The following is a 25,267-nucleotide window of genomic DNA, read 5'->3' as shown; positions in this document are numbered from 1 at the left end:
TCAATTTTTGTGGCTCCTTACTACAGGGTGAAAGCTGTATTTTTTGTAATTATGTTTTCTTTCATGAACTGTGTATTACATATCTGTTTTGGAATTAAAACATACTTCGTTTTTATGCCCTGGAAGATACTGCATCTTTCAAACTGTGTATATTACAGCTGCATATTTTCTAGCATATTGTAGTGTGGAAAGTCCCCCTTAAAGCATTGTCTGCTGACAGTCATATATACATATTTCAGGGTGTTGATTTACTGTTTATCCTCTGTGTAAACATATGTGGTATGTAGGGCTTCGTCGTGGTCTGTGGGATTCAACTAGGCTGAGAAACTATTACAGAATACACTCTGGTGTGGAATTTATCATTTTGCTCTTTTTCCCATGCTTACATTATCACAAACATTTCTGCAGCAGATGGGGACTGGATTCTTAGTTTTGTTTATTTTTGTTTTGTTTTGCTGTTTTATGAGTCAATATTCTGATCTTGGTTTTCTCATTTCCTAAGTCAAAACCATCTTGCTGACAATTATACCTATAGCTTTTGTGATGGGAAATAACCATTTTGATAAGTTAAATGCCGTGCTTCGTTGTCACTACTTTATGTCCAATGATTCTGTTTATGACACAGTTTTATTTGCTATATGAAGAGTAACTCATCTCCTTTCTGTTCTCTGGAAATTATAAAACTTTTTGGCATGAAAGTACTGTTTTGTCAGATGAGCATTTTATTTCTGAAAAAGTTTTACAGATCTAGTTGCCAAATATAGATTTGAAAGTAACACAAGTGTCAAGTGGTTTGGAATTGGAGAATTGGAGAAGGAAATTACTATAACAGCCATTAGCAAAAAAGGCCCTGTGCCTTGCTAGGACCTGCATGACCCAATGTAAACAGAAATCTTGTTGGAGACAGTAGACATGGAATGAAGACCTCCTCTCCTGTAACCCAAAATCAAGGGAGCTGCATTGTTGCTCCAGCAGGTCATTCAGCCCTTGTAATTCAGGGCTGACTCCTCTATGGGTTTATAACCTTTGTATTTTGAAATACAAAAAGTAGCTACCACAGTCCACTGCCTGCTCTGCTTGCGTAAATTAAGCAGAGACCATAGAAAATCAATCAAGGTGACAGTCTATTCATATGCAAAATGCCCATATAGATCATATATATCCGCTGAGACTTAATCACTGTGGAGGCATTGCAACAACCCTGTGCATAGGATTTTATTTTACTTCATTTTTGCTGTGGAGCCACACCCGTGATTTTCCTGAAACTTGCAGAGATGAGATAAAAATAAAATGTGATTATAGGATGATTTTCATTTAAAATAAATAAATTTGTTTTTTTCCCTCACTGTTTTCAGGAGGTCTGCTTTGTGTTATAAAGCAGGTATATAAAAGTAGATCTTTTTCTAAAGGGTGGCATTAACTATACTATTAAACTTACAGATTACCGAGTAAATGACAACATTGCTCCAACAATTCCATACAACCAGTCATATGACCAGAATACAGGTGGATCCTACAACAGCTCGGATAGAGGCAGTAGCACGTCTGGTGAGTATCTAAAATGTTTACCAAACCTTACCTTTTTCTGGTGCTTTTTTCTGTAGCCATAGTTAGCACTAGTTACTGGACTTACAGAAGGGATGAGGGGGAGAGAATCACTGAAAATAATGTAGCATGAAGATGCAAAACTATAAAAACTGACTCAATAAATGTCTGTATTTCTGTTGCATCCTCATGATTACTTAGTGCCATCTAAATGTCAATTAATTATTATGGTCTCCAGATAGACAAGTCATGGAAATGTGTAAATTCCTTTTTAGCTGCCACCAAAGGAGGGGAAAGGGGGGAATGAGGATTTTGTGTGTTAACCTCCTTATATTTTACTGACTCCTTTTCCATTTGTTAGGTCTATGCACCCAACAGAATCTTATGCATAGAGAGGCTCAAGATACCAGAAGATCTGAGTTATACCCAATAGAACTGGTTTAATATTTTTTTTTTTTCATTTTTTAAATTGATTCCATGCATTTTATTGGGTAAAAGAGCATTTACATACATATTCTATTTTTACAGGTTTCAATTGCTGTATGTCAAAACTACTCTTGTTCATCATTCAAATGTAGGCTAGATAATTCAGTTAAGTTTTGTTTGTCATAGGCATCTCCTATGCAAAATATCTAAAAGACCTTTCTAAAAATCTTGAAATGAGACTTAACTTTTTGTGCTAGAAATCACTCACCAGGGCACTGAAATTGTACTCTGTGCTTTGGAACCATAAAATATTGTTTAATTGCTTCTTGTATTGGCATAAGCTGTTAACCTCCAGCTTTGATTTTTGGTAGAAGTGTGAGAGATGTTCAGAGATAAATCATGGATAGGCTTGATCTGGGGCTTTACTTTAAGTCTTATTCTCAGCCTATGTTTATATACATTGATCTTCTAAAGACTTGGGCTTTCCTTTTCACTTTCTGTTCTGCTTACCCTTTGGTAGCCTAGCTGCCTTAATCCTAACCTGCAGTCCATCTTAACCTATTATGACTGAGGCACAGCAGAGGTGTCAATGTGTAAACGAGCCTGCTGTGCCTGTGGGTGACCTGAATTCTCACTGGTTGGGGTGAGATAAACACAGCTCCTGATTCTCCCAGCTGTTCAGGGTGTTCTTGTGGGAGCCAGCCTTTTGCCTGTTCCCAGGTTTACAACATGAGGCTGTGGTGCTGAGCCATTGCTCAGTGGCGTTAAGATCTGAAATTCAGCATGAAATATCTCAGGGGTATGAGATTTTGCCCATGCAAATTAAAAATAAGAAGGTGGTATTCACCATGATGACACCTATTATGGTTATTCATAACACTAACAATTTATAGTCCTATACCAAGGACTCCAGCAGGAATGAAGCACAGTGACCAGAGTAATAAATTAATTGTGCTGAACTTAGCATATATCATGGTGCATAGGGAAAAGAATGCAGATGATGGTATCCTTGGGATAGTTAGGGTCTTGTGTGACATACTGAGATACCAGACAAATAATTGTGCATAACTAAAACACATTGATATCTGTCAGCTAACGTGGGAGAATAATAAGCAGAACTACTATATATAAGAAAGGAAAATCTGAGGCAGCAAAAATTAAAAAAAAAAAACAAGCTTCCTAAATTTCACTGCAATGTAGACAGTCATGTGTCTAGGCTTAATTATGATAGTATAAAGCCCAGTCTCAGTTGAAGTGAGAAATAAAAAATATTCTAAAATATGCTTAAAAATACGGGTACTTTATCTGCAGTTAGTGAAGTAACAGTAACAAAGAAGGATAAAAATGTGTACAAAGGAACAATGGTAGAGTCAGTTCATGTCCAAAGTTAAAAATCAAGACCACCTGAATAATTATCCTTATTCAAAGTTACTCAAATTGTTAAAGCTGCATTGTTCTATTATAAGCTATAATTTCTCAGTAATAGTAGCTGAAAACATTTGAGCTGTACTTCATTGATCTTCTTTCTTCTTCATTTTTTTTTTTTTTGTTATTTTAGTTCTGCCAGCAATTATTTTCAACTGCACCTGCCATTTAGACTAAAACTAGTAATTTCATTGTGCCTAAAACGTTTCAGTGGACAAGTACAAATTACATATATTCAGTGACTTAATGCAACAGTGGAACTTTAATAGATCATATCTGTATCATATTGTATTTTAGGTTACAATAATTAAATAATATAAAGGCACTTTGGAAAATATGTCTACAGCTCATTTGTTTTAGATGATAATCTATAATGTAATTAATAGAACTAGGAAGCTCACTCTTAATGACACTGATTGTAAAATTCATTTAAGTTTTTATTACATTTTGACTATTTGCAATTCAAGTTTTGTGTTCTGTATGCTTTTTACATTCTATGTAAATTTTCTAGTAAAATTCACCTACTTATAAAAGGGGAGTAATTCGAGAGAGAAGCTACAATTATAAAGTGGTGTAAAAAGGAAGAATGGCAGTTTATTCCAACAAATGGTAACTGTAAATTCTTAGGGAATTCAAGAGAAAATGGAAGGCACTATGGCTATTTTGGTTTTTAAAGTATAATGGTGAAGAGATATTTAAAAGAATTACAAATATCCCTCACTATCCACGAAGAACTGTTTGGTGACCTGCTACGGTACTTGGATGTGCACAAGTCCATGGGGCCGGATGGGATCCACCCAAGGGTACTGAGAGAACTGGCAGAGGAGCTGGCCAAGCCACTATCATTTATCAGCATTTATCAGCAGTCCTGGCTATCGGGGGAGGTCCCAGTTGACTGGCGGCTAGCAAACGTGATGCCCATCTACAAGAAGGGCCGGAGGGCAGACCCGGGAAACTACAGGCCTGTCAGTTTGACCTCAGTGTCAGGGAAGCTCATGGAGCAGATCCTCTTGAGAGTCATCACGCAGCACTTGCAGGGCAAGCAGGCGATCAGGCCCAGTCATCATGGGTTTATGAAAGGCAGGTCCTGCTTGACGAACCTGATCTCCTTCTATGACTAAGTGACGCGCTGGGTGGATGAGGGAAAGGCTGTGGATGTGGTCTACCTTGACTTCAGCAAGGCTTTTGACACCGTCTCCCACAGCATTCTCCTCAAGAAACTGGCTGCTCTTGGCTTGAACTGGCACACGCTTCGTTGGGTTAGAAACTGGCTGGATAGCCGGGCCCAAAGAGTCGTGGTAAATGGAGTCAAATCCAGTTGGAGGCCAGTCACTAGTGGCGTTCCCCAGGGCTCGGTGCTGGGGCCGGTCCTCTTTAATATCTTCATCGGTGATCTGGACGAGGGCATTGAGTGCACCCTCAGTAAGTTTGCAGATGACACCAAGCTATGCACGTGTGTCAATCTGCTTGAGGGTAGGAAGGCTCTGCAGGAGGATCTGGATAGGCTGCACCAATGGGCTGAGGTCATCTGCATGAAGTTCAACAAGGCCAAGTGCCGGGTCCTGCACCTGGGGCGCAATAACCCCAAGCAGAGCTACAGGCTGGGAGATGAGTGGTTGGAGAGCTGCCAGGCAGAGAAGGACCTGGGAGTGATGGTTGATAGTCGGCTGAATATGAGCCAGCAGTGTGCTCAGGTGGCTAAAAAGGCCAACAGCATCCTGGCTTGCATAAGAAACAGTGTGGCCAGCAGGGCTAGGGAAGTGATCGTCCCCCTGTACTCGGCTCTGGTGAGGCCACACCTCGAGTACTGTGTTCAGTTTTGGGCCCCTCGCTACAAGAAGGACATCGAGGTGCTTGAGCGAGTCCAGAGAAGGGCGACGAAGCTGGTGAGGGGCCTGGAGAACAAGTCCTACGAGGAGCGGCTGAGGGAGCTGGGCTTGTTCAGCCTGGAGAAAAGGAGGCTCAGGGGCGACCTTATTGCTCTTTACAGATACCTTAAAGGAGGCTGTAGTGAGGTGGGGGTTGGTCTGTTCTCCCACGTGCCTGGTGACAGGACGAGGGGGAATGGGCTTAAGTTGCGCCAGGGGAGTTTTAGGCTGGATCTTAAGAAGAACTTCTTTACCAAAAGGGTTGTGAGACATTGGAACAGGCTGCCCAGGGAAGTGGTGGAGTCACCATCCCTGGAAGTCTTTAAAAGACGTTTAGATGTAGAGCTTAGGGATATGGTTTAGTGGGGACTGTTAGCGTTAGGTCAGAGGTTGGACTCGATGATCTTGAGGTCTCTTCCAACCTAGAAATTCTGTGATTCTGTGAAATATGTACTGTTTATAATTCACAGGGAGTCAAGGGCATAAGAAGGGTGCTCGGACTCCAAAGGCTCCCAAGCAAGCTGGCATGAACTGGGCAGATCTTCTTCCCCCCCCTCCAGCACATCCACCTCCCCACAGCAATAGTGAAGATTACAGTCTTTCAGTGGATGAAAGGTAAGAAAGATAAAAACATTATCAATTTCTTATTTTAATTGCTTGTTAATTGAACAGTAATCTGCCCTACAAGCTGGCATTGAGACGTTCCTTCAGTACAGTTCTAGTGCTCATGATCTAACAGTAGAGTAGCTATTTAAAGAGATGACTTAAGTGATGTACACCTAGTTATTACATCCTTGCTAAGCTGTGTTCAAGAGCACATATAACAATGATGTGTTTTCTCCCCTTCCCTCCCCTTTTTTTCTGGGCTATTATTGTATGCATCAGATATGGTAATTACACAGTGAAAAAATAAGTCCTTATTTTCATTTAAAAAATTAATTTCAGCTATGATCAAGAAATTCCTTGTCCAGTCCCACCTGCAAGAATGTATCTGCAGCAGGATGAACTAGAGGAAGAGGAGGAAGATGAGCGAGGTCCTACTCCACCGGTTCGAGGAGCTGCTTCCTCTCCAGCCGCTGTCTCCTATAGCCATCAGTCAACTGCCACTCTCACTCCCTCTCCCCAGGAAGAACTCCAGCCCATGTTACAGGACTGTCAGGAGGATCTGGGACACATACAACATCAGCCTGACCGCAGGTGTGTCATTGCAAACGTAGTGGGAGAGATGTGATAAAAGTCATTCTGTCCCCACTGAAAATTCCTCTTGAATTCAATGAGGCCAAGGTTTTCCCTATGATATTTATTCTGTTAATATTTAACTTCCAATCCAGGACACTAGAACTATTTGTAACCTTAAAAATACATAATTAAGTTGTTTTATTATTATACCATGGAAAGAAATGCAGTATATCACTTTATGGTACATACAATGCTGACACAAGTTAAATTCACAATCATCAGGATATTAAAGTGGTATCGTTAACACAGCTTACCATATAATTACAGTTCCATTGTTTCCAATAGATTTACTGCATTATTACCATAAAATAGCATGCATTATTTCACAGTAACTGTGCAATTAACTTGTCACCCATATGTATGAATATATATAAATATATAATTTATATAACCTATAGATTTTCCTCCTCTCATAAATTCTAATACAGTAAATTACTGCTTGCAAAATTTTCTTAACATTTCCACCTACCCTAATTTAAAGGAATGACCAACATTAATAAAGATAGATATTTGTTACAAGGAGATATTTTTTCTTCTCAGAGTTGCTTTTAATACAAACTATTTTGCATATATACTCTCAAAGCTTCTGTTCCACTGAATTACAAATAAGGCTATTTATGTGTATACTTACTTGCCTTGCTTTTTGCTAATAAGATACAGCTTTTGCATTCAAAATTATATTCCCCTTTATTTTTTTTATTTTATCCAGTGGTTTACACACATTGTTTATTATCATAAGTATACCAACTTAACTGTAATATTTCAGTCATATTTTCTGCTTTTAGAAAACTGCAGGCTTATTGTGATGAAATGAATTTGATCTTCCTGAGCAGAACTTTTTCTGTAACTTGCGATTTTACTAGCTTACTGGACATTTGCAGATGTATTTTCCAGAATGTTTTTTGGAAAAGGTGGTTCATTTTTGTCTGTCTTTTTTAAGTAAAAAGTAGCTATTAACCTTTCTTATAAAGGGTTTATAACTGCTTTTACTTTTATTCCTTACTTCTACTTGGTCTGCTTTGTTATGTTATGTTTTGTTTTGCTTTGCTTTAGTCTTTATGCTAACAATTCTTGTACTGTGTGTCTGTTTCTTCCTCCATCTTCCTGAGTCTTTGCAATCACTCTTTTTATTAGTGGATAGTAATATTTTTCTGTAATTTTCATTGACCCAAATATGTAAGGGCACACAAGTGTTCAATTTAAGCACATCTGTTTTCAGGGTTATTTAGAAGTTATACTAGCTAGACACTAATGGGAAACTGAAATGCTAAGTGAGTGACCTTCCAGAACCTCAGATACCATGTTCTGGAAAGCAAGACATACTGACCTACAGAATGGAGTAGGCATTGGAGCAGATGTATGCAAACATGCATAACCAGCTAGCAATTACCTAGAAAGCCAAAAGTTCTCTCACCACAGTGACTGAAGTCTAGTCACAATAAATATCACCAAAAGTAGTGGAAGAAGGTCAAGTTTTATCTGGGAGGATGTTGCAGTTTAAGCTCCTAGGGCATGTAACTTATCATTGAGTGGATGGAAATAAAATGTGTCTTTATTTTGTTTTTACCTACAATGGTTGTCTATGTTTTTTTTTGCCTGAAAGTCTTAGAATTGTTAGTGAGTAAATTTGGCTTTCTTATCTTTCTTACTTTTCCAACTGTTCTTTCTTTTCTCTTTGCTATATCCATCTCATCAGTTAAAAAAAAAAAAAGAAAAAAAAAAAGATGCACATAGTTCTATCTACTTAATTGGCAAGTCTTGGGTGACTGTCCTTTCCATTTAATGGTGTTGATATGACCCTGGGCATTGCTACATAGGAGTTAAATGTACTGTTCTCAACAGCTGTCGCCTATTCTGGAAGGAGGTTTCTGTTTTGAATATGGTGTGACAATGCTTTCCAGTTAAGAATGCACTGAGTGTTACCTCTATGTATTGTATAGTATTTATTTATTTATTTATTGGTAAATGGTGGTTTTGTAGTCAAAATAATGGTTAAAATACCATTTTCCGTAGTTTTTATTAGCTTTACTTTGTGCTCCTGCTGATAATCTTATTTTCTTATAAAAACCAGGCTTCTGGAATATGATTCTGATGGTGATGATGATTGTGTACTGTAATATTTCTCTGTCTGCTTGGCTTGTAAAATATATAGCAAACTGAAATTCATGCTTTGGAAAAATGGTCAAGTAGAAGAAAACCTAAAGACTTAGTGAGATAGCCACTATTAAAGCAAGAACCACTGCATCAGATAAAGTGAACCAAGTATTGTTAATTCTATATGCTCATGAACAGCTGCTCTCTATTAATCTATTCTTAAAGGTTGGCACAAGCTCTATTTTCAAGAATCCGATCATATTTTGTAATCAGTTGCCTGTCTCATAATACCAAAACCTAGAGAACAGGAAGACTGGCAAATAGTTACAAGGACAGTTGTTACAAAAGCATTAAATTAAGGCAGTAAAACTTTATTGGGCAAGGTCTCTAGTTAAAGGCAGTTAGAGCTTCCCATGTAGCAATGGCTTTCTGTCCTTTTTTTATTTTGTGTAATGATTATTGGTATATATTGCTAACTGACCTTGTCTTCATTCCATTCAGTGCTTCATATAGCAAATGCAAAACAGTGGCTAGATGATTCAGTTCAGGGAGGTTCCAGCTTGCTCATGCAACAAAGTATTAGGTTTTACCTTGCTAAATTTTCATTTCAAAATTAGTAAGTATCCCATTTATTAAAAGAAAGAAGTCACCCTGCCAAAAAGAAAAGATTTAAAGTTGGCATCCTGTCAATGAGATAATAAGAGAGAATTTTGAGAAAGCAAGATTACTTTGGAAATTCTGCAAAGCAAACTGAAATGGAATTTCCTGGTAAACAAGACCAACATTCCATCTATTGGTGCAGAAAGTATTTCTTCCTTTGAGACAAAGGGCAATTAAAGACCATGCCTCTGGCTCTGTAAAGATAAATTATTGACAGTGTTAGTACCTGGGACTTCAGAGAGAAGTTTTAAATAAACTGAATGTTGATGTAATGGTATCTAATACATTGCTTCTTTAAGTTGTATACAATCATTACTGATGATTTCAGCTCAAAATAAATTAACCAATACATCTACATGCGATTTGGTATCCTTAAAACCTAACATTGCAGTAGATAATTCTTTTTTTACCTATACCAATTTTAAAATCTTCTTGAATCATTGGGATGGGTGGAAGGAATATAATGTTATTGAGCAATCTGTCTGGATAGAGGTATCTGTTGAGATTGATAGTTTCAAGCTTCTAGAGCTTCTACAGACAAATCCTTTCCTCAGACTCTTAAGGGTGCACTTTTTTTTTTTTTAATAGTCATGTAACCACCTCTTCCCCTAGCTGTACATGAGCTACATTAGGAAACAGGAGGAACTTTATGCAACATAAGCTGATTTCCATTAAAATCAGTGCTGTATATTTTCATCAATTGATTCTATTTTCCCTTTATGTTACATGCCACTTACGTTATATGACTTCAGTTCTTCTTACTCTTGTATTTTTATGCAGACGTCAGCCTGTGAGTCCTCCACCCCCTCCAAGGCCCATCTCTCCACCACATACCTATGGATATATCTCAGGACCCTTGGTCTCTGATATGGATACTGATGCACCAGAAGAGGAAGAAGATGAGGCAGATATAGAGGTTGCCAAGATGCAGAACAGGAGACTCCTTTTGCGTGGCCTTGAGCAGACACCTGCCTCAAGTGTTGGGGATTTGGAGAGCTCTGTAACAGGGTCCATGATCAATGGCTGGGGTTCAGCTTCTGAAGAAGATAATATCTCAAGTGGGCGGTCTAGTGTTAGCTCTTCAGATGGATCATTTTTTACTGATGCAGATTTTGCACAGGCTGTTGCAGCAGCTGCAGAATATGCTGGCCTGAAAGTAGCCAGACGTCAAATGCAGGATGCTGCAGGAGGTGAGTCTTTCCTGTATTTGATATGAGAACGAAAAAAGAAAAAAAAAAAAAAGTCCATTATCACATGTACTTATCCACAACCACTTCCTGAACCACTTCCTGAATTCCTTTTGTTCTTGACACATTTAGAAATTTAGGAGGGGGGGCGGGGGGGAAGAGGTGTCAATTCCGCCCTACTGGAAGAGGCAGAATAGGACTTCTGTTGAAACGGTTCAAATAAATTGCTGCTCTATATTGTTCTACATAAGTAGTTCCTAATTTTTTTGGTTTCATTGGTTGTTGCCAAACCTCAACACTGCTTGTGGATTTCCAGCCAGAATTGAATGAGCCTAGCATAGTCTTGCCTAGCTGTGCATATCTTACAAAGCTGTGGAGCAAAGTTTGGAAACCACTGTTTTATATAAAACTACTTAGTAGGAGATTGTGATAAGGATAAATATGAGAAATTTTGTTATGATATTTTTTTCTCCAAGCTCACTGCCTGCATGACTGTTTTTTAAAATTACTGCCACATTTTAGATTCAAATACTTCCTATGACAATTAATTGTGGAAAAAAAAGGTTACTGATAGTTTAAAAAATTTGACACTTTCATTTTAACTGTGTGTTCCCTTACTCTTTTAGAAAAGTGTCCAGTCAGTTCTTTTCTAACAAGGATTGTTTTTGTTAAGGGAAAAATAAATACAAAATTCTATCCGGTGTAAGGCTCCCAGACTCGCTTCATGAGAGGTTTAATCCCTCTGTATTGAAATGTCCATATAAATATTAAACCTTCAGTGTCTTATTTCCTCTGTATTTTGGGGAAAAAAAAAAAAAGTTTGTGTTTTCCATTTCATATTTCATTATTATCTTTTGGAGAATGCTACTCAAGCTTTTATTGCTGTATTATTGAGATGAACTGTGTATGTGTTGATTTCTTAATTTAACAGCTGTTATTAGTTATAGTTTAGATGATAGATTATGAATATATAGCAAGGACATATGCATGTTTCTTCTTTTTTTATCCCAAATCACTGCTGGAGATATGAAATACAATATTTGAAATATTTATGCTTTAAAACATACTGATTACTTGTAATACTGGCTGTACACTGGTAATCAGTAACCTGACTAGGCCTGATAGTTATTGTTATTCTTTGTCTAAGAAACAAGAATACCACAGTATATAATGCTTGTTTCAAACAGATCTGTGACTATTTTGCCAATCCTATTAAACTGCCAAACCTAGAGGAGAGGGATGCTGTCACAACTGTGTCCACACTGACTCCATGGATTTGCAACATTCCTCTCTCATTTCTCATATCCTCTCTGAGTTAACAGTCCTTTGTTTCATTTCCACACAGCTGCTCATCATGAGGAGTGAGAGGGGAGGTAATTTAGTAATTCTGGATGAAATCCTGGCCAATTGAAGTAGGTGGCAAAACTCCCATTCATACCCATGGGGCCAGGATTTCATCCATTTTCTACATATACATTCATATTAATATATGTGTGTGTGTACGTTTACATATTTAGAAAAGGTCTTTTAAGAGTCAAATTCATGCTGTACAGTGACTTTTTTGTATTGATATTATCTGTACCTGACTGCACATCCTAAAAATGTGACACTTCTTAACTGCAAATAAACTGTGATAGTCATATATCCCTGATGCATTCTTAGTAACTCACTCAAAGCAATGCTGGGGGCATCTGTAACTAAAGCCTGCTAGAGACTCAATAACTTGCAGTTTCCAAGCCAGGGGAGGTGAAACCCGTTTTGAGAGTGAAACATTTTGTTGCTTATAGAAGCCTGCTGGGCTGGAAGCCTGGCTGTGTATGAATCTTGGACTCCTGGAGCAAGAGCTACCACTACAAACCAGTTGGATAATTTCTGTGAAACTAAGCCAGCCTGCCTGTTAACAGGATAGCAAATGTTCCTGTTTAGTTATGTCTCACTCAAAAACTGATTACTGTAAGGATGACAGTACTAACAGTGTTCTATGATTTTAAGTGCCATGTAGCTATATAGTTCTTGTGAAAAAAAAAAAAAAAGAGAAAACATGAAATGTTTTATTTTGCATGAGAAAAATAATAGCTATTGTTCTGTAACAATTTTCAGGCCGTAGACATTTTCATGCATCACACTGTCCTAGACCAACCAGCCCTGTGTCTACTGACAGCAACATGAGTGCTGTTGTAATACAGAAGGTCCGACCTGCCAAAAAGCAAAAGCACCAGCCAGGACATCTGCGCAGAGAAGTCTACACAGATGGTGAGTCCACTGAAATGGGTGAAAACATCACTGAACCTTTCTAAATATGCATTCTGTGTATTTGTGAAATTTTTCCACAGAGATAACATTATATTTCAGAATTCAGTGATTTGTGTTTCCTGTTGTTAAACACACTGAACAGATTAATCATTTTAAACACCATAGTTCCTTAATACTGTACATTGATGCTTCCACTCCACAGCCTTGCACCTGTTTTCTGTAGTGTCCTAATCGGCTAATTACTGTCATTATTTAAGAGCCCAGATAACATAAATAGTACAGTCATTGAGAATAATGTGTGGTTAGGATTAAAATCATCATTCCCATGACTAAATATTAAAACCTTCAGAACTTATTTTTTCCTCTAAAAACAATTTACCATGCAAGTGGTGGACACAGATCGATGAATTTTAATCCCGACCACTGCATTCTTGCAAGCAGTTACTTTGTGAGTAGAAGCAAAATCTAATAATCTTCTCTCATGCCTTCACACACAATATCAACTTTTGCTGAAAAGGTAGTGCTTGTATTCTCTTGGGACCACAGAAGGATAATGCAAACATTGTGATGTTGTCTAGAGAGAGCCTTTAATGAAAATGCCTCAGGTGGTGCAGCTTTTATTAAACCGCTACCTTCCAGTTTTATAAAACAACCCAAGGGCTTTGTTGGAAATTCATGTAAGATAAATTCTCAAAGACTTAACCCATCTTGTCAAGTTTGCTAAATTTGCTAATGGGGGGAGGGGAAAGAAAAGCATCATTCCCCACCTCCTCGTTCTCAGCAACAACAATCTGATTAGGACTTTCATTTACAGACTGAAATTTTTCAAAGAGGGGCATCATTTGCCATTACCATATGAAAGCCTAATATTATAGATCCTTATCCAGGGTTACTAGAAGGGAGTTTCGAGCCACTTCTCCCTATGATTCCTGCCACTTGACGAAAAAATTTAATACAAAGCTCACAGCACGATGAGCAGAAGTAATTTAGCAATGAGTGGTTGTCCATGCTATTATCTGTACTTTATTCTGAGTATTTTCTCTCACTAGCATCTATCTGATATTAGACTGCATTAAATACTGGCATGACACAGTGCACCTGGGCCTCTTGGCTTATACCCAGGCCCCTTCTGTCAGTGAGACTGAGCTGTTGGAATATTATCTGATTTCAAGAGGTTATTACAGTGGTTGTGTGCATGTTTGCTCCTGTGAAAGGACAGCACAAGGTGTAAATCCCAAAACTGTCCCAGAAATGTTACATTTATGATACCCTTGTAATGGCATTTTTGCAAGATTTTATGGACATTTTATCCACTTTCACTATCTAGAAGAAAATGCTAGAATAATTGGCTGAGCTTCAAACCTTTATATCAACACAACACATCAGAAATAAAATCTGAACAGAAGCTTTATGTGGACATTTTCTTCTAACACAGGAATAAATAAGAGGAGGACCTATATTTGATGACAGGTTTTTGTGAAAGTAATTATACAAAGTTAAATCATAGAACATTGTGGTTAGGTATTGCAACAGATTTGACAATTGTGATCAATATTTGTTTTGTGTTGCATAGCGAGTGCTTACTTCAGCATATTTTCTAATTAGATGAGAATTTCCACTAACCGGTTTATGTGCAATACAGTGTGGTCATTCAGAGAATGGCAAATTATGGCTTTAATTTCTGCAGAACTAATAAAGCCCAGTTCAAAGGTTGAAGATCTTGTTTGGTTTTATTTTTATTTATTTATTTATTGCCTCCATCGATTTACATAAGCATATTCGGACCCTTACTGAAGATTATAACCACTTTAATAACCACAGCTAGCATACTGTCCCTTTAGAATTAGCTATAAAATAACATCTACTAATTGCTTTCCTTAAGTGGAGAAAAGTGATATGGAGATGTGAGTGAAACATTTGAGCACAATTGACCTTTCCCAGATCTACTTAGGTTTTCTCTATTGGTTTGATGTCACAATGTTACTTATCTTTTTCACAAAGGATTGCCTGATAGAAAAAAGATTTTTTTTTCTTTTTTTTTTTTTTTCCTCAGTGGGTGAGTATACATGTTTGTAGTGGAGGAAGGATGATATTCTGCATTTGAGCATTTATTGATGGCCAGAGTCATTAAATAAATAGTAAAAAGAGAAGAATGCATTAAATCATTACTTACTTGGCCTTTAAAATGTAATTTACTTTCACATACAAATAGTTTTCAATTTCCAGACTGCCTAAATTAGTATTTGCTATCAGCTTAATGAAATACCTGTTAGAAAGAATTTGCAGTTAGTTGACAAAAAGGATGTATAAATAAATCAAGTCTTTGCATGAACAGTTGAAATGCTAAGAATATTGTCAGCAGCAATGTATATACATCCTATAAAGTTCTGTATTTCTTGTCTTGATACAGCAAGATTTGGGAAGGGGATAGGCATTCTGAAAATGTGTTTATTGTAATGTAATTAAAAAGTCTAATGTAGCAGTACAAGGTCTACTGCTAACCCCCTTTTTTAAAAATAAAGATAAAGGAGTGCTCTTTGATCTATTCTGCACTTTAATACCAATTTTGTATTCTCTGGTAGCATTAGTTCAAATTAGTTTCTACTCTATGCAGGATGGGATTTTAACTCGGTCGTTTTGTTCTTTGACAGTCATCCAGGTGGTAAAATGTTCTCAGTATTTGTTGCTAAAAATCTTTGCTCAGTAGGTGGTAAGGATTAAAATGTATGAATTTTTATTTGCTCTTCATCTAGCCTTTTAGAGAATTAACTACAAAGGTTATGTTACAAGAACCAGCAGATGTACACACCTTGTCAACTTCATCTCAACTACTTACATGCTAGATTTAAGAATACAAATTTTAAAAGAATATTTTTTGTCTTTTTTAAAAATAATATATATGAAAATCTCTTCTGAACTGTCTTGAATTTATTAATCAGTAATTGCAGTCCTCAGAATTGTAGATAAATGTAATTTAAAAAAAAAAAAAAAGGATTAAAGTCCTTTGTCATTGCTTAGATTCAGTAGATCTTTCAATAGACATTACACCATTGATACTGTTCACATGAGATTTTAAGTCCTGATTCCGTTTTAAGTCTCTCGGTGTCAAAGGAAAAATACTAAAGTTTTCACAATTAACTGTTCAAGTCTGCAACTGAGGTATTTATCTGTGCTATCAATGACATGACATTAGGACAGCTGAATTTCTTAAAAAAGGCAATTTAATGTTTGCCAGATGTTTACCTGAATTTGCACTTTGGAATGTAAGCCACTATGCATGCCAATATCATTTGTACCAATGCCTTCCTCTGCCTGTGCAGTACAAAAGAATCTACTCCACACAAATTTCAGCAAGGTAAATAAGTAGGAAGGCATTTCTTATCTCTATGAAGAACAAGCTTCTTATGGAATAGTAATTTATTTATTTATTTATTTATTATATCTGGTCTCTTAGTAGTCCTTCTGATTCAGATGTTTGCAGATGTTGATTATGTTACTGAGGGAGATTTTGTGGACTTAAAATTGGTTTGATAAAAACATCATGTAAATGATTGCCTGAATACAGGCAATAAAAAAAATAATAATAATATCAGCTTACTAATTTTATACGTCATATTGGGTTTTGCTGTGTCTATTTATTCACCCAGTTATTGCGTATAGTTTGGGCCATGTTTCTTGAAAAAGAGAGCACGAAAATAACTTCAGTAAATGAATAATATTGGCTGAAGTTATTACATATCTGAGAATCTTAAATAATCTGAAAGCTTCACTAAGTCAGGAAAAATCTTGAGTTTTGCATGCCTGCATAATTATGCAATACTCTATCTTCTCAAGTATTACATCAAATCTATATAACACTGCTGTTTTCTTCAGAATATGACTGTAGAAATCTATAGCTTGATGACACTTAAAAAAAAAAAAGTAGTCTAATAAGGCCTTCTTCCTTCATTTGTCATTACTTACAATTAATCTTTTTGTTCTTATTTGTAGTTTCTCCACTTCAGTGCAAAACTAGCCTAGTAGGTTATTTTTCCCCAGTGATGTTTTGCTTCTCCCATGATTTCTGTGTCTGTTCTCATTTAGAATCTTCTTGAAAATAGTCATCAGTCCCTTCAAAAGACATATGTGGATGGTTTCCCCTGTAGAGCATGCATGCTATAAAAATGGCATCCATTAATTGTTGGTTTTGTTTTGTTTGTGTTTGGTGGGTTTTGTTTGTTTGTTTGTTTTCCAAGTGGGAAGCAATACAACAATAATAAAGAGACATGAATGAAACGTGAGCACAGCTGACCTTTACCAAAAACTTCTGAGTTCTTTATATTGGTTTGACGTTGCTTTGTGATTTATTTTTTATTCCTTACAATGGAAGCTTCCATTTTTCTTTCAATAAGAAGTGTGCCAATTTGTACTAGAGAAGGCAGATTGAATCTGGATTTTCTCTATGATCTGAGCTGTTAAAATAAATTCCACAGAGGTGTAATAGTGTTGACCTCAGATTTTTTTTTTTTCCTCTGTACAGAATCTGTCTCAGTAAGGAGTACTCTGTTATAATGAAGATTTTTATAGTTTCCCTGCAGGTTGCAAAAATGTTCTCAAAAGAGAATATCACTTTTCTGTAGTTATTACTGTACCATAGAGCTACTGCTATTTTAAGAAACTTTTTATATCAATGCATCTTTCCTTTCTACAGTCAAGACTTAACACCACGTTGTTCACTGTCATGTGTAGCTAGATAGGATTCTTGAATACAGTATTTCCAGGTTATATTTTGTAGGCTACAGGAAAGATGCTGGTTCCTTGCCTTTGGTACTCAGCCAGTGCATTGACATGCCAGAACTGTTGGAGACTAGCTCCAAAAGTGACTGAAAAAGCTGATGTTAAATACCTAAACTCCCTTTATATCAGTAGGCTCAAGAGAAGGGCAATTCAGTGCTCCAATAACTAATAAAGACAGCCAATAGGAAATGTAAGATACAAGAAGAATTTTGAAGAACAATTACTGTGCTTGATATGCTTTGGCTTGGACCTGATAAGGTCTGGCGCACAGGGCTCTCATGGAATGTGTCATGCCCTATACTGAGGTCCTGGACAGGGTTCCCACAACCCTAGATGTTGAATTGTATTGGTATATATACTTTTTAAGACCAACATTTTTTTGGAGTAGGTACTGATGCTTAAGCTCACGTGGCTATGGAGGCTTGTGATCCAAATGTCCAAACTTGGAGGCACATAGTGAATATCAGCATCTGCTGGGCTGGGCAGTGCAGCGAGGGTGTTTTGATTTGCTCTTCTGTGGCTAGAGCTCACAAGGCACTTTTAGATGTATAGTAGAGGTGTTCTGAGTGCTACCCTGATGTCTGGAATTATAGGGTTTCATTGCTAAAGTTGTGTATTAGACTGAGGTTATCGCCATAGACCACATGTAAAGACTCGTGGATGACAAAGGAATGCATCTTAACTAATTCTGTACTTTTTTTTTCTTTTTTTTTTGCCAAAATCTGTTGTTCATGTTTACTGAACAAGAAGTTGCCTCTCCATTTTATACTTACAATTCTCTTTAGAGAATTAGATCTATTCACCTGAGAGAATTGTAAGTATAAAATGGAGAGGCAACTTCTAATAAATCTAATTTATTAGATTTATTGCCCACAGATCTGCCTTTCTTCTTATTTGTAGTCTTAATAATTCCCAATACTCAAATAAGAATATTTTGATTCATCCACTTACTATATGCAGACTCCCAATTAATTTACATTATCTCTTTTCAAGTTTTGGAAATGACAGTGCTTTTTCTTAATGTCCTCTGTACATGTTGAATGTTAAGTAGATTCTTCGAAGTACATGTCAGTATTCAAATGTTTACGTTTAGCTGCACTTTAAAACTGATGTTCCACAAACTGCCATTTGATAAACAAGCTACCCTGTGGAATTTGTTAAGAATATCTAGGTAGTTGTCCAACTTTTACACAGATAAAAGGAACAGAAGGAAAGAAGATGGCCAATGAAGGCCAACAGCTTGTATCAGGAATAGTGTAGCCAGCAGGGCCAGGGAGGCGATCATCCCCCTGTACTCTGCTCTGGTGACACCTCACCTCGAGTACTGTGTTCAGCTTTGGGCCCCTCTGTACAAGAAGGACATCAAGGCCCTGGAGCATGTCTGGAGAAGGGCTATGAACCTGGTGAAAGGCCTGGAACGCAAGTCCTGTGAGGAGCAGCTGACGGAACTGGGGTTGTTTAGTCTGGATTCTGGAGTCTCATTGCTCTCTGCAACTACCTGAAAGGAAGGTGTGGGGAGCTTGGGGCCAGCCTCTTCTCACAGATAACTAGACTAGATGCAGATAGGACTAGAGGCCTCAAGTTGCACCAGGGGAGGTTTAGGTTGGAAATTAGGAGATACTTATTCTCAGAAAGAGTAGTCAGGCATTGGAACGTGTTGCCTAGGAAGGGGTGGTATCTCCATCCCTGGGCGTGTTCAAGGAAAGGTTGGACCTGGCACATAGGGACATGGTTTAGTAGGTGATATTGTTGGTAGGGTGATGGTTGGACCAGATGATCTTGGAGGTCTTTTCCAACCTTTATGATTCTATGATTGTATGATTCTTGTAAAATGGATTTGGCCCCTTATTCAAGTCAAATATTAAAAGAAGCAGAGGGGTTTTTTTGTTTGTTTGTTGGTTTGGTTTGGTTTTACCAAGACAGTGGAGTTAATGCAACAAGAATGATATTCCAGATCTCATTTACCTGAAGTATGCCCAAACTTAGGGAATGTACTTTGTGACATCTTTCTTCCTCATCCCAGTCCAGTTGATAGCTGATAAAATTACCAGTCTTACTTAAAACAGGTCAAGGGCAATTCCAAGTAATATCACCAATTTAATGTGGAGAATGGTGCCTACTAATGTTGCATACAGTATTGAGCTCTGCATTGCTACATCTTTCAGCATAGCTAGATCAAGTCATTTGTGTCCCTGGAAAACCTCTTGGAAATTTCTGCCATCTTCCATATCCCTATTCACACAAATACGTTAGATTCCTTTTTTTTTTTTTTTTTTTTTTTTTCTTCTTATGCAGGAGTACTGCAATTATTCTTGGGCCAATTTAGTTAGTTTTCAGTTGAGATGCTCTCTTGAATAGACTGTGAATTAGCTTATATGTAGTGATGCTGTTTAAAAACCACAGCTGCTCCAAGATTTTTGTGGAAGTGGAAAGAATGAATGCTTGCTATTACAAAATGCTGAAGTAATAATTTTTAATTAACAGAGCTGTTCATTTTTCTTAGCAGCATCATTTGAGAGTATTAACCTCAGAAACATCTTTCCCATCTCCCTATTTTTAACCTTTTTTCTCTTATATGCATGTAATTTGTTCCTATAGCTTTGTTGTGAACGACTTTTATATTGTCGCTTCCCTGTTTGACTTTTACATCTTTTTTCTTCACGCTTTGTATTCCACAGAGCACTATTATATCCAGATGAACAGTTTACACATTCTAGTTTTAAGTCTTACTACAGGAATAGAAAAATGTAACTAAGTGAAATGTGGGCTGTACTAATTTAAGAGGCAAAATGAAAAGTTCTTGTATCTTTTCTTTCTTCTATTCTTGCTGAGAACTTGTTACTTCTTTGATCGAATGTGCTTTTTTTTTAATCTCATGACATACACTCAGGTATCTTGAAAATAGACAAAAGCAATAGATGAATGCAATAATTAATACAGTTTATCCCTACGTGTATCAACAGCATGTCTGTACAATCTTAATCCCCAGACAACTTGTTTTAACACTCAGTACATTGAAGATCTTGAACAACTGTAGTGAAAACTGGTGTGTTGTTGCTTGGATTTAGCAAAATGGTAAATACCAGTAAAGATAATAATTGGTGTGCTGATACTCAAGTGCCTAAAGATGTAATGATTTTTAAGCAAATACTGTGATCCAAAAAGGTATTGAGAGGTCTTTATTTTGCATTATTAAAGCTTGAGGTCTGGAAAAATACCTGTCAGCAGTTGTAACAGTAACATAATATTTCTTAGGGTGGAGAGAGAAGGGCAGAGGGAGCGCTAAAAATAAATAGAGCATCTGTTTCTTCAGCAGAAGTTAAATATTATTTCTAATTTTACTAATGTGTGATGTCATTTTAATTATTCTTTTTCTAACTTTGTAGACTTGCCACCTCCTCCTGTGCCACCTCCAGCTATAAAATCACCAACCGCTCAGTCCAAATCACAGCTGGAGGTGCGGCCTGTCATGTTGCCAAAACTGGCTTCTGTAGAACCGAGGACAGACAGATCTGCAGAAAGAAAAGGAGCAAGCTACAAGGGGAGGGACGGGGTGGATGGGAGACAGCATTCAGATGTGCGGACAAATTCAGGAGAGCGGAGAGAATCACAGGAACAGCAAAGTGATGGGAAACTGCGAGGAAATAAAACACCAAAACGAGAAGGCACACCAGCAAAAACTCATCTTCTTCAAGGTTATTTTGCATGTTTTGGATTTAATGAAGTACTGTGTGTTGATCATAGGGAAGAGGCTAATTCTTCCTAGGTCTCACACACTACCAGTGTGAATATAATTAGAACTGCAGAATCGTCAACATTTATCTGTCAATATACAGTACTAATACAGATCACATAAAATGCAACCGTATAAAAAAAACATAGATTTTCGACCTTGCACTCCATATACATCCATTGTATATTGAAGCTAACACCAAAGAAGCCCAAAAAGAAATATTCCTTAAGAGTCATGTCCTTGCCCTGAATTCTGAATCCTATCATGGATTAAGAATCTAGTTGTATCTAATTAGAATCTAATTTAAAAGGGAACTAGGTGAAGTCAGATAGCTGATCTGCAAGGCAAATATTTCTACCAAAGAATTGGCACTTGGCCCATTTTTATCTAAGATCTGTAAAGGAGAAAAGTTCCAGAATTATATCTCATCGTGTTTAAAAATAAAAATGCCACAGTAGTGACACATTAGATATAAACAGTAACTGACATGACATTATATGTATCAGACCTGATCAATGTAATTTTTTTTTTTTTTTTAATGGAAGTTGTTAACATTACTAGTGAATGAAACATGATTATTGGAATTTTCCAAGTGGTCACTAAGACTTTCAGCAGAGATTCATACAAACAGCCGGTCCTTTCTTCCAAAAATTGTGCAGGGTTAGTATTGGTGTGACAGGGTAGTAAATTCATTAAAAGGGTACACTAGTGAGAGATTGTTATTGATTACAGTGAATTACTATAGAGAAAAGTTATTAGAAAGTTGCAGTTGAGGATGGCACTGAGATCCATCCTGCTAATTTTGTTTCAAATCCAGCTTGAGAAATACAGGCTGTAGTATTCAGATGCAGTGAAGTCCTTGTTCTAGTGAATATTGTGCATGTATTGTCATTTCTCTTACTTGGTCATGTCGAAAAGATAATGCAAGGGTGTTTTTTTTCTTCATTTTCTTATAGAGCACAGACCAGAGATCATAAATTGAAATGAAGTGGGCATTAATCTTGAATTAGTTTTTCTGTGGTGAATGTTACCACGTGAATATTATAAATTTCCTCAAGTTTCTATAATGCTATTATGGAAACAGTGTATTTCATGTTCCTGTCAGGCACCACTTTAAACCTACTGAGGATCATAAAAAGTAAAATAAATCAACTGTATGCTGAAATTTTAGGATCACAGTATCTCTGAGTTTGTAAACATAACAGTCTATATGTTTTATTATACAGAGGACATCCTGCCATATTCTAGACCAACATTTCCAACATCAAATAATCCTAGAGATCCTAGCTCCTCCAGCTCTATGTCTTCAAGAGGATCAGGAGGTAGACAGAGGGCAGATCAAGCAAATATAGCCCGAAGGAATGTTGCAGAAATGCAAGTACTGGGAGCATATGAACAAGGAGAAGAAGAAGAAGACGAGATGGAGGTAAATGCAATTGTACTATTGACCATAAATAAAATAAGGCTATTTTCTGTTCTCAGATGCCAAGAAAAAACATTTTTTGACAAGAAATATTTCTCTTCAGAAAATTAATACATTTATCTGTCTATTATCAATCTACAATCCAAGAAAAGAAATTTTAAGAATGTGTCAGAAACATAGAAACCAAGATGTAGCATGCTATAATTGTCTCCACACTAAAACTTACGGAACAGAACTTGCAGAAATAGTGTGTTTAACTATGCATTTTACATTATCCATATCCTTTCAATAGTGAAAATAAAACATCTGCGAATACCTTGACATTACCTTTCACATTTCTTGAAAGTTTCTAGTTCTAGATTTTATAAGATGCTATTTTTTTTTTCTGTTTCATGAAATTAATTCAGTTTAAATCCTGATTGTAGAAGGGGTGTGCAACATGCAGTCATAATGATGTACATAATTAGAAATAATAATTATTATTTGAAGGTAAATCTGTAATAAGATTGTGGAAAAAAAAATGAGTAATAGAATCTAACCCATAGTCATTGGTTTCTTTTTTTTCTTTTTTTTTTTTTTCTAATACAGGAAACAGAAAGCTGAAGACAACATGTACTGTAACAGGCTTTTAAAATCTAATCAGAAAAAAAAAATCACTTAAGATGCCTCAAGTCTGATGATGTTTGACGCCAGAAATAATGTTCAGTGCAATCAGAGTGTACAATTTTTCATTTTTCTTCATGCCATCAGAATGCTTGTTTTTATTTTACTCTTTCTTTGTAAACCCTCCTTATTAGGAATGGCTGTTGCCTATTCCCTAATGCTAAGTGCATCACCTTTGCTGCCTAAGAAGGCAGGTAAGCTGCTCTTCATGGTACATAGGCCAGCTGCTTCTTCAGGATTTGAGCAGAAGCCTGGGATCCCCGGATCTCTTCCCTGAGAGTCAGTGCTTAGTGCACTGCTGGTACACCACTGAGCCAGTCAATTACTTGTATTACAAGTAATACAGCATTGGTTAAAAAGTTCCACAAAGAGACCATCATGCAGAGCATTCTATTATTCTAGGGATTTTACTGTAGTCTGCAGTTAGCACAAATGGCACCCTGCAATTTCAATAAAGAATGTGTATCTTGGTTTTTGCCAGTCTCCTGCTAACTTTTCGCAGCAGATACAGTTTTACAAATACAAGTGAAATCAATTTGGGATGAGGTGGCTCTTATTGTAAATACACACTCATTTTAAAGCCCCTGTGGTACTTTAATTTGTCTTTCCATTTTCATCATTAAGTACATTCTTATTAAAAATGTCCCTTGAGATGGGCAGGAGGTAAGCCAATGTGAATGCTGTTTGTCTAATTATGGCATGAGCAAGTTTATCTGAAACTTTTTCTAATTCTCAGCCTCAACAATGCTTATGAAAATAAGCAAGAAAATCAGTGGACATTTTTAATAAAGATTGGATAATGTCATTAACTGTTACTGGCCCAAATCTCAGACCTCTACTTGTCAATTCACCTTAAAGAAGTGCCACTTAAACGAGTTTTGTTTGATCTTGGCGATTATGTTTTTTTTGTTGTTGTTGTTGTTTTGTTTTGTTTGTTTGTTTTTGTAATGCACTGCTTATCTTTTTTTTTTTTTTTTTGGTTTTAAAAGCACAATCACTAAACTTTGTTTGTAAACCATTGTAACTATTAACCTTTTTTTTTTCTTGTCTTATTGAAAATGTTAAGCATTTGTTTGGGATATTTTTCATCTTTTTGTTAATGCTCTATGTTTGTATTGGGAATATTTGAATAATGACAGACGGTAAAGTAACAAACCTAAATGTGGGCCAAAATCAGAACACTTCTCACTTTTCCTGGACTTACAGAAAATTCTCAAATTTGTTGTGGCCTCTCAACATTGGATTATCATTAAAGCTGAAATAGAGGCATTAGTTGCATTGAATTTGCCAAATGATGTCCTCTGTCTGTAGATTTTATTATCTTTTTTGTAACTATAAATTTCTTTGTCATTGGTGCTAATGGAAAAATGTGTGTTTGTTTATTGACAGCTATCAGGACTAGCCCCAATGGAAAAAAAAAAAAAAATGGTGTTTTGGTGTTTACCAAGGACTGAAATTTTTCATTTAGCTAATTTTTAAAGAAAGGTTACATAGAAAGGATGTGCAGTACTAAAGGAACAATCCATGTGATTAATGTTTTCATTATGTTCATGTAAGAAACCTCATATTTTAGCCATAATTTTGCATACTGAGGATCCAATAATCAGAAAAGTAATTTTTGTCACATTATTTATTAAAAATGTTCTCAAATACAATATCTTTCTTGTGTAGTTTCTTGTGTTCCCTGAAACTTAATTTTAAGGCCAATTCTGACTTTTTTTTCTAATAACATGAATCAGAATCTATTGCACTGAAATCATTGAGACGTAGTAGCATAAGCAAAATGAGAGAGCTGGGTACAGCCTAAGATTTTGCATAATTACAATTGATTACCTTCAAAATCTGATTCCTGGGTGCTTTATGAACTGTGATAACTAAAACATCTCTCAGCCTGCCAATTTCCAGGAGCTGATGAATAAAATCTGTACCAACAAAAGCATTCACCTCAGGGGTGAGATACATTTGTTACAAAGGA

The 25,267-nt window shown here is 36.6% G+C and overlaps 1 protein-coding gene across 11 annotated transcripts in view; it reads left to right on the top strand.

Annotated features, from left to right (window-relative positions):
• Window positions 1-24,949, top strand: part of ROBO1 (roundabout guidance receptor 1) — a 737,333-nt gene extending 712,384 nt beyond the window's left edge. For all 11 annotated transcript variants that reach the window (XM_084506318.1, XM_084506315.1, XM_084506317.1 and 8 more), the window contains 8 exons: window positions 1,441-1,548; window positions 5,735-5,879; window positions 6,210-6,461; window positions 10,038-10,447; window positions 12,545-12,697; window positions 20,860-21,168; window positions 22,433-22,632; window positions 23,218-24,949. In XM_084506318.1, the coding sequence (XP_084362444.1) occupies window positions 1,441-1,548; window positions 5,735-5,879; window positions 6,210-6,461; window positions 10,038-10,447; window positions 12,545-12,697; window positions 20,860-21,168; window positions 22,433-22,632; window positions 23,218-23,232 (1,592 nt within the window). In that variant the 3' untranslated portion in view covers window positions 23,233-24,949. The remainder of the gene's footprint in view (window positions 1-1,440; window positions 1,549-5,734; window positions 5,880-6,209; window positions 6,462-10,037; window positions 10,448-12,544; window positions 12,698-20,859; window positions 21,169-22,432; window positions 22,633-23,217) is intronic.
• The last annotated feature ends 318 nt before the right edge of the window (window positions 24,950-25,267 follow it).

The sequence above is a fragment of the Aythya ferina genome, assembly GCF_964211825.1.
Source record: "Aythya ferina genome assembly, chromosome: 1".
Taxonomy (NCBI): Eukaryota; Metazoa; Chordata; class Aves; order Anseriformes; family Anatidae; genus Aythya; species Aythya ferina.
This window is presented reverse-complemented; position numbering and strand designations above follow the sequence as displayed.